A 14,360-nucleotide genomic window follows, 5' to 3' on the forward strand; every position below is an offset into this window, starting at 1 on the left:
ATTTTTTTCATGTTTTTTTTTACAGTTTTTGTTAGTATATTGTTTTAATTTTATTATATTGAACTTCTCAAAAAACTTTCTCACTAAAATTTGCCAAAAGTCAAGTATCTTAATTCAGTTTATATTTTAAGTTATTTTTATTTTTCTTTTTAATATTTTAAATTGATTCTCTAATCACCACTTATCTTTACTAAACAACTACAATCATACTGAATGAATTCTTATCAATTTTTTACAACTATTTATCATTATATTACTAATTCTTTAGATCATATTATCATTAATATTTTTTTAACAAAAAGGTAAAATATGTAATTATTTTTTTATAATTAAATTAAAAAACTATTAAATTTTTTTTGCTGTTCTTGTAAGCTTTTTACTGAACGCGTGTGTGCTGTTTTTTACCCGCCATAATGTCATATTTTCCCGCCATAATGATAGGTCACGACCGCGTTTGCTGTTCCTCGCTAGTCGTGTGCTTGATTGAACTCAGCTACTCTTCACCAATTGAAATTTTAATTTCTGTTTCAGCGTTATTTTTAATTAAGTTTTTTTTCAGGCAATTATTTTTATTCTGCTTTTTTATTATTAAAATAAATGTTTATTTGTCATTTAACTTGTTTGTTGTATATTTACAAAGTTCAGTACTCTCACAAGATATCAACAAACTGGATGAGATCCATACAGATCAAGAGAGACTGCATAATCACTGTCATGCACCTTCCAACTCAAAAGATCTTCCTCTCTTATATTAAATGCTATTACTTGATGATATATAATACTATAGTAGCAGGACGCATGAGCAATAGATTAACATGTAATGCGTAACATGTCTAACTGGCAAAATATATAATTTTATTTATGGTAATATAAAAAATGTAAAGTTTGGCAATAAAACAGTTTTAATTAGAATTGCATTAAATGATACATTTAAAGTACAGACAATGTTAGGCAGTTGTAGTTTATGGTCAATGGAATTGGGTGTGGCCAAATGATGGGTCCTTCTTGGTGTAACTTCTACAATGATGTAACTTGTACTATGATGATGACATCAACTATGTGTCATAAGGTTTGGTTTAGGGTTTAGGTGAGGATTTAGAAGATGTCATCATATATGATGACATCACTACCTGTCATTTAATTATGATGTCATTAGAGTGAAGTTACACCAAGAACCACCAAATGATGTTGTACTTGACTGGTTGATATTGGTGACAAGACAGGACGTCTCGACTTGATGATACACACAACATCTCTAAAGGTTATATTCTAGACAAAATGTACCAGTACAGTCTGGACAGTGTAGGATTTGTCACCAATGAGAATAAATACAATAAGTCATAATGTTACAATCAGTACACAACCTGCACCTGTTAATACATGTCTTATTACAGCCACTTACAAGATAACAGAGATTTGTTTTAGATGGCATATTTGGTGAAGACCATATGTGGTGTATAGCATAATATTAACTAAAACTCCACCTACTATTTAGGAGTCTTATTAATAGTTTATATAATTAGTGACAATGTCCTGATAATACACTTTGTCACAACAAATTTTATTTGATTTTGTAGTCATACAACATGTGTTTATATTGTCACTACTACTTTTATTTAATAGTTATCTCTGCATTTATAATTTTTTTTCAAAAAAAATCAATGAGACCAGCTTACACGATATATTAAAAATACATAAAGCTTTGGTCTTCAGAAAATAATGTAATTACTCTTTAAATTTTGGATTACCTTTATTCCATTCCAGTACCCTTGATGTTACTCTACCATCACCATGACAACCATACCTCTCATGTCTATCAAGAGGCTAATCGTGTTATTTTATTTAAGCAAACAGCTAATTCTTCTGAGAATGGTTTGGCAACTGCTACAGGTATTCAGTTAGGAGAGCTTGTGAATGCTAGCCACACCAGCTGTAGTCAGTTGTATGAATGCAGCTGTCCTGAGTTAGACCAGTTGGTAAATGTATGTACCAGTAATGAAGCTCTAGGGTCACATCTCACAGATGCAGGTTGGGGAGAGGGTGCGATGTCTCCCTTATTGCTGAGGGAAGTTTAGAGGGGTTCTTGGAGTCTGTGGCAAAAAATTATAGGAAACCTAGAGGAGATTAAAAAGAGTTTGTTTGCAACAAAACCAGGTCCTGGAGCAGCTTTATGCAATTTTCAGTGAAATGACTAACTAGTTTTCCCATTTGATTTTTTTATTAATTGAATGATAGCTTTTCTAATTTACTAGTATTAAATTATGGGCGTGGTGAAATACACATGTGCTCAATTTGGTAGTTTTCATCTGAAGTGGTGAAAGAAGTAGATCAAAAAACCATTATTGCAGAACTTCATTATTTCAAAGAAAAGGTGGAGAGAACTTCATTAAAACAATTTGCACTCAAGAAAGGCCAGAAGATATTGGATTTGGGAAGTGGAACAGATTATCTAACACATGTCCTTGCTGGGCGTGTCAGTTTGAAGGAAAAGTACTTGGAATTGATGAATGGATGTTGTATTTGTTAATTATGTTAATTAACTTGATTAAAAAATAAAACCAGCAAGTTGTTAATAAACTTGAAATTAAGTGGGCGTTTTTGTTTTTGTTAGTCAAGCGGAAAATGACAAAGAAGATAGCATTGAACTATACAGTCCTAACTTTCAAGGGTCATTGTAGAGAGGTTTTATATATGCATCTCTTGAGGAATATGAAAGACTTGCAGTAAGTAATGTTTTAAGGTGACTTATAAAAGGAAGTCTTCAATTATCGTAAAATTGTGTATGTAACAGTTGATACATGACTGATTATATTATTAACAATCTTATGGAACTTGGATTGATCTCATTTCAACATACCTTCTATAAAATGGTATGTCATTATTGCTTGTAAATTTAATTACCCAACAAAGCGCTGATATTCATGAGTATTTATGGGTGTGGCTCAACTACATGTTGCATTTTTTGTGCAGAAATGTTCTTGGTTACAGCAGTACTCTTGAGTCCGTTTTTATATAGTAGCACAAAGTGCAGATGAAGTGATGCTACTGTATATTATGATGGGTAAGTCGAACCACAATGAACTACAAATTTTAGTTATTATTTTACTATCTAGAGTTCATTACAATTTAAAGTATGGAGTTCAAGATAAAGAACATGGTGCAGCTTATGGCTCTTTTATCAGATCACAGAATGAAACTGGGTATGTATATATTAAAATCATACTAACCATCATCTCTCCTCTAGTTGGGGTGTTCTCAATGTTGCTGCAGGTTATGCTGCACTTCGTCAGTATAACGATGCAGTTATAATGAGGGCAGCTGGATATTTAGAGGGGGCACTTACTCAGCCGTAAGCCAGTTACCTAGCAACATCTGTCTTGAATCATAATATATTTTGTAGTGAGATATATGATGAGTTTCGTAGTCAGAGTGAGTTTTGGTTTCAAAGACTATCTGGTAAGGCTTTAGTCAAAGCCAAGCAGTTCTATTCAGATCAGGTTAAATTTCTTATATTGTGAATTAACCAGACGTATTAGCCTATAGAGAAATTGGATGGCAGACATGATATCAAGAAATAAGTCAACTAATTGGATATATATCAACTTAATTTATCAACAATTTCAAGGTATAACTAACTAATATAAGATATGACTACAGTAATAAGTAACTTGGTAATTAACTAACATCTATTATATTATAATATTACTTTATTTATAGGTTTAATTGATGGTTATGCATCTGTAGCACCAGATGACCAGGTACACACAACAATATCAATGAAAAAAAATTGAACAATTATTACAAATTGTTGATGTCTAGAAATTGGATCTGTTTTCCTTTGATATTCTCTGTGGAAATGGTGACTTAATGGATATTCACGTCTTTGTTGATGATAAACATGTTGTTAATGAAGAATTGGTACAAACACACACATAACACATAGAAAGTACATTTGCTTTGTTTATTTTAGTATGGGTGACCGTTGTTCAGTACTCATTAAAGTTCTACCTGGTTACGAAAATATCTATGCTTCACATTCAAGGTTGTTAATAATAGTATTTAATGTTGAATTAGTTAAGAGATACTGAGGATATCCCATGTGGTACACAATTTTATTCCTTTCTGTCACACAAGCTGGTACATTTATTCATCAATGCTGCGAATTTATAAACATTATAGTTTCAAATTACAAAGACAAAATGCTGGTAAACTAAAAACTAATTAATAATATAATCAAAATATCATGCTTTTTTAACATTAGCATCAGTGACATGAGCTTCTCAAGTTATCCTGGCTTTCTGAGCTCATTGGACGATTTCTATATCATGGACAGGTATCCATTACATCATCATTACTCATTGTTAATTACATCATCAATGGACAACGAATTATGTAGTAGAAACTCTATAAATAGACACTGCATTCCTGGAAATTTCATTAACATGTCTTAGCATAACCATAGATATATTTTATTGCAATATTTGTTATTTTTTTTTAGTAAAACTTGCTATGCTTCAGACTACAAACCCTGTAATTAATCAAACTTTATGATTTGGTCACACCCCATGCTTTATTAGCATGGCATCGTGTACGTTTAGCTAATTGGTTAGCTAATAATGGAAGAGACTGGGCTCAATATATTACTGAATATAATTCAGGTTTGACGATATACTATATTATGTATTATATATTGTATTTAGGTACTTATAATAACCAATATATGGTACTGGATTTTAAACTGGTTAATTTAACAAATGAGATTAAAGATAATGCACTATGGGTTGTGGAACAGATACCAGGGTATGTAAGTGTCACATGACAATCACATGAATTAACTAGTTTATTTATTAAAGTTATGTTGAATCTGGTGATCAAACTGCCATCTTGAGAGAAGGATACTGGCATCCTATAATGTACCATTTTATGAAAAGGTATATCGTCTGAGTGGTATCCCTGAATATGTGCAGAAACAAGGACCAGAAGAATCACATGATCTTGCACCGAGAGCTAAAATATTCCGTCGAGACCAAGCCAATGTAAAGTATAATTCTCTAACACTCTCTATTGTTCATTTTAACAGATTAAAGACATGAATTCTATGAAATATGTTTATGCGGTATAATGGTGAGTGATTGTTTTGTTTATTTTAGGAGATAATGAGAGAATCATGTAGGATATAAACTGAATGATCCTTATGCTGAAGGCTCACCAATGAAGGGTATTTGTAGCCGTGGTGATCTAAAAACTGATAAGCCATCAGCGTCGGGTTGTACAGATACCAAAGTATTAAATAGATAGATGGATGGACACACCCACAGGATAATTTAATATTATACAGGTAACTGACTACCATATGGCATTGTCTATGAAGGCCTGGGCTATTTCAGGACCCACCAATCAGGTAACCGACAGTCCGGGTACTAAATACTTTTGAGGAAGGCAACTATATATCAATTTAAAAAGCATGTTTAATAAAATTAGATTGTATATTTGGTACTAAAATAAAGTTTGGCTGTAAAAGTAATGAACTTACAGACAATGACCTTATACACTTACTGTCTGTCATGTAATGTTGTCAATGTAGTTTAATAGTAAATATTAATGTATTCATTGTTTATCAGTCTGGTAGGAACTCAATATTATCATGTATAGTTAATGAATACTGTTTAATAGATGGTATTGATTCTTGTAGGATAAGTAATTACTGAATAGAATAGTACATTCTATATAGGGAGGTGGACTTGACTCTATCCATTGTCTCTATTCCTTGTTATCACATTATCACATGTCCTCATTTTTTGACTGATTTCTGATTGTTTGTAGGATAATTTACCAACATTTCAGTGGTCTACTGCAAATATTACTGCTCCTCATTATGGACAGGTACTATTATAATGACTTACCAGTTTATTTCAGTTATTTGTATCTTTTAGCCTGATGTGTTTGATTTTGACTTTGTTCTTCAGTCACCAAGTGTGCCATGAACTCTGCCTTTCTGAATGATGCTGCATTATTTCAATAATTGTTTTATATTACATTTTTGCATTATTTTTTATATTGTTAAGTTGTTTTGTCGTCTATAATATTTGCTGACCTAGTTCTCAAATGTTGCATTAGTTTTTAAAAAAACATTATATTATAATAGTCCCCATTGTTTTTACTAGTACATGTACATGTAAATTAATGAATCTTTTTTAGTTATTTAATAGACTTTAGTACAGCCAAATACAATTCTTAACAAGGACCTACACAGCTAACTTCGTAAAAAATTCAAGTGATTTCATGATGTGAAGTAATTCTCAATAGTAGATTTCATCTCTACTTTGGCCTAGCAAATGGAGCTGGGTGATATGCTGCTGACTTAGCTAATATGTAGCCACACCTATCTTTAAGAATGGGACGACCATTGTGCCTGGTTACTTTAATTTCTTTATTCTTATCAGCACAAGGTGCAGAGGAGACAATAGCTACTGTTTATTATGACGGGTAAGGACTAATTAGTTATATATCTAATGAAATTTTTAAGTAAATCTTTTTCTGCTAACTTTTTCCCTTCTTAATTTTAGTGCTCGTTACAATTTAAAGTATGGAGTTCAAGATAAAGAACATGGTGCAGCTTATGGCTCTTTTATCAGATCACAGAATGAAACTGGGTACGTATATATATATAATAATCATACTAACATCATTTCTCCTCTAGTTGGGGTGTTCTCAATGTTGCTGCAGGTTATGCTGGACTTCATCAGTATAATGATGCAGTTATAATGAGGGCAGCTGGATATTTAGAGGGGGCACTTACTCAGCCGTAAGCCAGTTGCCTAGCAACATCTGTTTTGAATCATAATATATTTTGTAGGGAGATTTATGATGAGTTTCGTAGTCAGAGTGAATTTTGGTTCAGTAGTCTGTCTGGTGAGGTTTTAGTAAAACTGAAACAATTCTATTCAGATCAGGTGAACATCTCAACTTATGTTATGAATAAAATGATAATTTTTCTATAGAGAAATTGGATGGCAGACATGATATCAAGAAATAAGTCAACTAATTGGATATATATCAACTTAATTTATCAACAATTTCAAGGTATAACTAACTAATATAAGATATGACTACAGTAATAATTAACTTGGTAATTAACTAACATCTATTATATTATAATATTACTTTATTTATAGGTTTAATTGAAGGTTATATATCAGTAGCACCAGATGACCAGTATTATAATATTCACCAGCTGCCTATTACCTGATATATATGACTTCATTTAATAGAAATTAGAAACATTCTCTTTTGATTTTCTTTGTGGAAATGGCGACTGGTTGGATATTAAGAACTTTATTGCAGACAGAACTCTAACATTACAAGATGAGGTCTGATATTATGAACATATAGATGGAAGAATGTATGGACAGATAGTTAGATGAATGGATTGATGGATGAAATGAATGGATGGATGGTTGGACAAAACATAACATAGGTGTAGGAACAATTTTGTCATTGGGGGGAGGGGGGGGGGCACATATGTAACATTTTAACACTGTTTAGTTTAACAGTGAAGTATTTCAATAACAACCAAAATAAACCTTCTGTCGTTTACACTGACAAAATTTTAAAGATGTTTTTACATAAAATGTGCATCTACAGCTGTAAATTGTATTATGAGGATAGGGATGAAAAGTGGCTAATCTAAATCAGTTGATTGTGAAACCATCTCACAAAATATTGGGGGGGGGGCATGTGCCCCCTGTGCCCCCCCTGTTCCTACACCTATGCATAAGATAGACAGATGGATGATAAATGGATGACCATTATCTGTGTCACACAACACTTAGATCAATGGGCATTGTTCAGTACTCATTAAAGTTCTACCTGGTTACGAAAACATCTTTGCTTCACATTCAAGGTTGTTAATAATAAGTATTTAATGTTGAATTAGTTTAGAGATACTGAGGATATCCCATGTGGTACACAATTTTTATTCCTTTCTGTCACAGCTGGTACATTTATTCATCAATGCTGCGAATTTATAAACATTATAGTTTCAAATTACAAGACAAATCGGCTGGTAAACTAAAAAACTAATTAATAATATAATCTTAATATATACTTTCCTTAGCATCTCAGACTATGAGCTTCTCAAGTTATCCTGGCTTTCTGAGCTCATTGGATGACTTCTATATCATGGACAGGTATTTATTACATCATCATTACATCATTGTTAATTATATCATCAATGGACAACAAATACATGTAGTAGAAACTCTATAAATAGACACTCAGTACCTGGAAACTTTCATTAACATGTCTTATTAACAATAGATATATTTTATTGCAATATTTGTTATATTTTTTAGTAAACTTGCTATGCTACAGACTACAAATGCTGTAATTAATCACACGCTTTACAATTTGGCCACACCCCATGCTTTATTAGCATGGCATCGTGTACGTTTAGCTAATTGGTTAGCTAATAATGGAAGAGACTGGGCTCAATATATTACTGAATATAATTCAGGTTTGACGATATACTATATTATGTATTATATATTATATTTAGGTACTTATAATAACCAATATATGGTACTGGATCTTAAACTGGTTAATTTAACAAATGAGATTAAAGATAATGCACTATGGGTTGTGGAACAGATACCAGGGTATGTAAGTGTCACGTGACAATCATATGCTTTATTGAAACCAAAAAAACACCAAATATAAAGATATACAAATAAAAAGTCGAAAAAAAAGCGCCCAACGTGGGGCTCGAACCCACGACCCTGGGATTAAGAGTCCCATGCTCTACCGACTGAGCTAGCCGGGCTTCACAACAGAGCTATTTTTTATCCTACCTTGTCTTTCAGTTATGTTGAAGCTGGTGATCAAACTGCCATCTTGAGGGAAGGATACTGGGCATCCTATAATGTACCATTTTATGAGAAAGTATATCGTCTGAGTGGTTTTCCTGAAGAGGTGCAGAAACAAGGACCAGAAGAATCACATGATCTTGCACCAAGAGCTAAAATATTTCGTCGAGACCAAGCCAATGTAAGAGTTACTTCTTCACTAATAATCCCATCAATTCACAATTTAGAAATGTCTCTAATAACTATTGTTTAAATTGTAATTAATTTAATGATTTATCTGTATTAGCTCATTGTCCATATATAATATCAAATGTATTATAACTTACAATGTATTATTATTATATATTATTATGTATTATAATGTATTATGTTATAACAATCTTATTCCTTATAAGGTCAAAGATATGATTAGTATGCAGTATATTATGAGATACAATGTTTTTGTTATTGTATCTTCTACTAATTTATATGTACATCTAACTGGTTTTATAGGGTTTAAAACAGGCGATCCATATGCTAATGGATCTCCTTTTAATGCTATTTGTAGCCGTGGGGACCTGTTGAAGAATGATCCAGTTCCTATAGGTTGTACTGACACAAAAGTATGAATGAATGGATGGATGGATGGATGGATTGATAGATGTAATTATATTAAAATTTATTACAGGTAACTGACTATTATAATGCATTATCTATGAAATCATTGACTATGTGTGGACCAACATATCAAGTACAATGAATGAATGGATGGATGGATGGATGAATCAACAGACAGATGGATGGACACACAGTAGGACATATGGATATACGGACAGACAGATGGATGGACACACAGTAGGACATATGGATATACGGACAGACAGATGGATGGACACACAGTAGGACATATGGATACATGGACAGACAGAAAATTGCATAATTTGAATATATTGAATATATTTTTGTTCAGAACAACTTACCAATATTTAAATGGTCAACATCCAACATTACAGCTCCTCATTATGGACAGGTAAATTGTATCTCTTATTGTATTTACATGTCTTCTCTCTCTCTCTCCTCTAAAGCCGGATACATTTGACTTTAACTTTGTATTGCAGTCTCCATCAATTCCTTAAAACAGGGAATCATTGTTACTACTAATACAATAATTTGTATTGTAATGTAATTTCCACATTCTATCAACATACTATAATAATAATTCACAATTTATTTGTATAGTAGTTACTTTATTCAAAGAGATATTGTTTACATAATTATTCAAGGTTTTACTATGCCCTTTTGTCTGTTTTATTTGATTTATTTATAAACAGCAGATGAAATGAAAATGCATTTAGTTAACATTAGATAATAATATATAATTATATAAATTTTATGATAATGTATTAGTCATTACTAAAATAGATTACTGAGGACAGCTGCAGATTACCAAAGAATCAAAAAATAAAAATAAAAATCAAAAAAAATTGAGTACCGAAAGATTATTTTAATGTGACCACAGAGGTGCTAATACATCAATTGTAAATTAATGACTGATACCAATTCCATGTATTTTTAGAACTGAAATCCAGTCCATGTCCATTAGGGAGCAGCTGAGGCAGAGTCCTGTTGTTCTTGCTCTTGCGTTTCTTGGTGTTTGTGTTCTTGTGAACTAATCTGCATCATTTTAATGGCAGCTGCCACCAACATTGCTTTCTGAATGTGAAAAGGAAAGGAGACTTACTAAATAGAGTGCTACTACTAAATATAGATTACAGTATTACTAAGGACAGTTACTAAATATAGATTACAGTATTACTAAGGACAGTTACTAAATATAGATTACAGTATTACTAAGGACAGTTACTAATATAGATTACAGTATTATTGAGACACTGTTAGACTGCTGTATTAAGAGAATACTCTGAAATTATTGCTAAAAGCTATAGACATAAATGTACAGTTACTAAATATAGAACGTTGTAATAGCAATACAACTATTAATAGATTACTGCAGTAAAGAATGCACCATCGTTACTACTATTAATTACATCATTAGACCAGTTTAACTAGCCACAGATGAATTACCAAATTACATTATCTACAAACTATTCCACTGTTATTATAAAATTTGAGTTATAATAACAACCTTCCATTTCAACTTGGCTGCACTCTTTCTCATCTGAGCACTAACAGACTCATGAATATTGACATCACGAGCTTTATCAGCTGCAATCCTGTAACACACACACACACACAGAAATGTATACATTATGAACAAATTAACAATAGTTATTAACAGTTATTAATAGTTATAATACCATGGGTGCGTTAATGCTTGTTCACAGTCATATCGTTTCTTTGGATCTAGTTCCATTAAGTGACTTATGAAATCTTTGGCTGAATCAGAAATGTTATCCCTGATTGAGAGAGAGAGAGAGAGAGAGAGAGAGAGAGAGAGAGAGAGAGAGAGAGAGAGAGAGAGATTACAAGTGTGAATATTAATGTTCCTTACCAATATGGTGAGTCAAATTCATATTCTCCTTTCATTATTTGTTTGAAGAGTTCTGAGTCATTTTCAGAGTAAAATGGAGGATACCCACATAATCTAAAAATATAAAAGAGTCCAATTGTGCAACAATGGATGAATGAATGGATCAATGGTAGATGGAAGAGGTAGGATGAAAGGGTTAAAATATAGAAAGCACTTACAGTATATATGATATTACACCTACAGACCCAAACATCTACAGCTTTACCATAAGGTTTTCTTCGTAATACCTCAGGAGCTAAATGATGATAGAATTAGAGCAAAGATTGACACTATGATATTCAACCAAAAGGAAACACAACTACTTTAGTTTTTCTAATACCATTAGACATATGTTGTGTATGTGTTATTTACCAACATAGCCTGGAGTACCACAAGCTGTCCCCAATTGATCCATTTGTTCATCATCTTGCATTTTACTAAGTCCAAAATCACTGACCATTATCTTAGAGTCATCAGATGGACTAGAGAGGAAATGAGAACATATACAAAGTGTTAACAAAACTATGAATTGTGTTATCACTATATTGTCAATGGTACCTGAAATAAAGAAGGTTTTCAGGCTATGAGAGAGAGAGAGAGAGAGACAGAGAGAGAGACAGAGAGAGACAGAGAGAGAGACAGAGAGGGAGAGTCACTCAAATCACAAACAACACATTATGTACTATACCTTCAAGTCTCTATGTACAATACCCAAACTATGCAGATATTCTAAAGCTTCTAGTACTTGTCTAATGAGACTACTAGCATCCTTCTCTGTGTAACTGCCTTTTGATATAATACGATCAAACAATTCTCCACCAGTGACACTAAAATGTTAGAAGAATTTGAATTATTTTTTGTTAAGTTTTAAACTAGTAATTATCAATACTTACCACAGTGACCTAGGATAGCTACCATTAGTAAGCTCTAGACTAGTAAACATCAGTATTTACCACAGTGACATAGGATAGCTACCAATAGTAAGCTCTAGACTAGTAAACATCAGTACTTACCACAGAGACCTAGGATAGCTACCATTAGTAAGCTCTAGACTAGTAAACATCAGTATTTACCACAGTGACCTAGGATAGCTACCATTAGTAAGCTCTAGACTAGTAAACATCAGTACTTACCACAGTGACCTAGATAGCTACCATTAGTAAGCTCTAGACTAGTAAAACATCAGTATTACCACAGTGACCTAGGATAGCTACCATTAGTAAGCTCTAGACTAGTAAACATCAGTACTTACCACAGTGACCTAGGATAAATACCATTAGTAAGCTCTAGACTAGTGAACATCAGTACTTACAACAGTGACCTAGGATAGCTACCATTAGTAAGCTCTAGACTAGTAAACATCAGTACTATTACCACAGTGACCTAGGATAGCTACCATTAGTAAGCTCTAGACTAGTAAACATCAGTACTTACACAGTGACCTAGGATATCTACCATTAGTAGGCTCTAGACTAGTAAACATCAGTATTTACCACAGTGACCTAGGATAGCTACCATTAGTAAGCTCTAGACTAGTGAACATCAGTATTTACCACAGGGACCTAGGATAGCTACCATTAGTAAGCTCTAGACTAGTGAACATCAGTACTTACCACATGACCTAGGATAGCTACCATTAGTAAGCTCTAGACTAGTAAACATCAGTACTTACCACAGTGACCTAGGATAGCTACCATTAGTAAGCTCTAGACTAGTAAACATCATAGTATTTACCACAGTGACCTAGGATAGCTACCATTAGTAAGCTCTAGACTAGTAAACTCAGTACTTACTACAGTGACAATAGCTATCATTAGTAAGCTCTCTATTCAGACATATTAGTATTCTAGATAACTGTGGTAAGTAATTCTAATACACATGACAAAACCAGCAATAAAAGAAATTAAACTTCCAAAGCAAAATTTATAAACAGTCATTTCTTTTGAAAATTACTACAGGCCTCTTTCATTACAGTCATCCATTCCATTTTATAATTTAAAGTATTTAATAACTATAACAACAGCACTAAATTACTTAAATGCTCAAAACATATATCTTCAGATACAATACTCTAATGTCTAATGTCCAATGATTAGCACTTATAATTTGGGATAATGTGAAATATATATACTACAATAATTATGACTTACAGTTCCATTACAGATAGAGACGATTTTTGTCATCATACAGTTCAAATAAACGAACAACATTAGGATGATTAACTCTAGAGTGAGCGAGAGAGAGAGAGAGAGAGACAGACAGACAGACAGACAGAGAGAGACAGAGAGAGAGAGAGACAGAGAGAGAGAGAGAGACAGAGAGAGAGAGAGAGAGACAGAGAGAGAGACAGAGACAGAGACAGAGAGAGAGACAGAGAGAGAGAGAGAGAGAGACAGACAGACAGACAGACAGAGAAGGAGGGAGGAAACATATGTGATTGTGTGTAAATATGTACTCTTCACAATTCGCTTACTTCTGCAAAACAGCAATTTCATTCTGTAACGCTTCTTCTTTTCCCTTCAATGATTTCTTATCAATAATTTTAATGGCCACCTCTGTTCCGGTAGCTTTCTCTTCTGCTTTTACTACCTCAGAGAAAGCTCCCCTAAGGCAAGACAATGATAAGAAAAGAATAACAATTTTATAGTATATTAAATTACAATTAATGCATTATTAACAAAACACATGTATAGAAGATAAGGTTATGATAACAATTGTTAATGCCTGTCCATCTGTTAGTTCATAAATCCATTTATCATCTATCCATTCATCCATCCATCCATCCATCTTATTCAAAAGTACTTACTTTCCCAAGACTTCCTTAAGATTATATTTAGCAGTTACTCTCGCATCATGCTTCTTGCTGAATAAAGGCATTTTCTTCTGATTTAAAACACTAATAATTGTTAAAGGAACAAAGATAGTTTACTAATAGTAGCTATTCTAGATTACTCTGATAAGTAATGGTGTTACTAATGGTGACAACC

General features: G+C 32.7%; 2 protein-coding genes and 1 non-coding gene across 3 annotated transcripts; 1 reads left to right on the top strand and 2 right to left on the bottom strand.

The window, feature by feature from the left end:
- Positions 1 to 4,959: 4,959 nt before the first annotated feature.
- On the top strand, positions 4,960 to 10,425 carry LOC121391272 (phospholipase B-like 1). Its single transcript, XM_041522959.1, has 11 exons — positions 4,960 to 5,036; positions 6,567 to 6,653; positions 6,857 to 6,953; positions 7,833 to 7,903; positions 7,995 to 8,065; positions 8,117 to 8,189; positions 8,355 to 8,515; positions 8,558 to 8,657; positions 8,862 to 9,045; positions 9,814 to 9,873; positions 10,420 to 10,425. Exons 1-11 carry the CDS (start codon positions 4,960 to 4,962, stop codon positions 10,423 to 10,425), a joined length of 987 nt encoding a protein of 328 aa, XP_041378893.1.
- Trnak-cuu lies at positions 8,749 to 8,821 on the bottom strand. Its single transcript has one exon. It is a non-coding gene; the product is annotated as a tRNA-Lys (tRNA).
- Positions 10,426 to 10,442: 17 nt separating the features above from the next.
- On the bottom strand, positions 10,443 to 14,250 carry LOC121391273 (calcium/calmodulin-dependent protein kinase type 1D-like). Its single transcript, XM_041522960.1, is given in 13 exon segments — positions 10,443 to 10,556; positions 10,990 to 11,077; positions 11,162 to 11,260; positions 11,356 to 11,448; positions 11,553 to 11,578; positions 11,580 to 11,629; positions 11,746 to 11,855; positions 11,932 to 11,954; positions 12,062 to 12,200; positions 13,524 to 13,536; positions 13,539 to 13,597; positions 13,847 to 13,978; positions 14,180 to 14,250. Coding segments are annotated over 13 exon segments (1,017 nt in total).
- Positions 14,251 to 14,360: the final 110 nt, after the last annotated feature.

This window comes from Gigantopelta aegis, unplaced genomic scaffold (genome assembly GCF_016097555.1).
Source record: "Gigantopelta aegis isolate Gae_Host unplaced genomic scaffold, Gae_host_genome ctg2032_pilon_pilon, whole genome shotgun sequence".
Classification (NCBI taxonomy): Eukaryota; Metazoa; Mollusca; class Gastropoda; order Neomphalida; family Peltospiridae; genus Gigantopelta; species Gigantopelta aegis.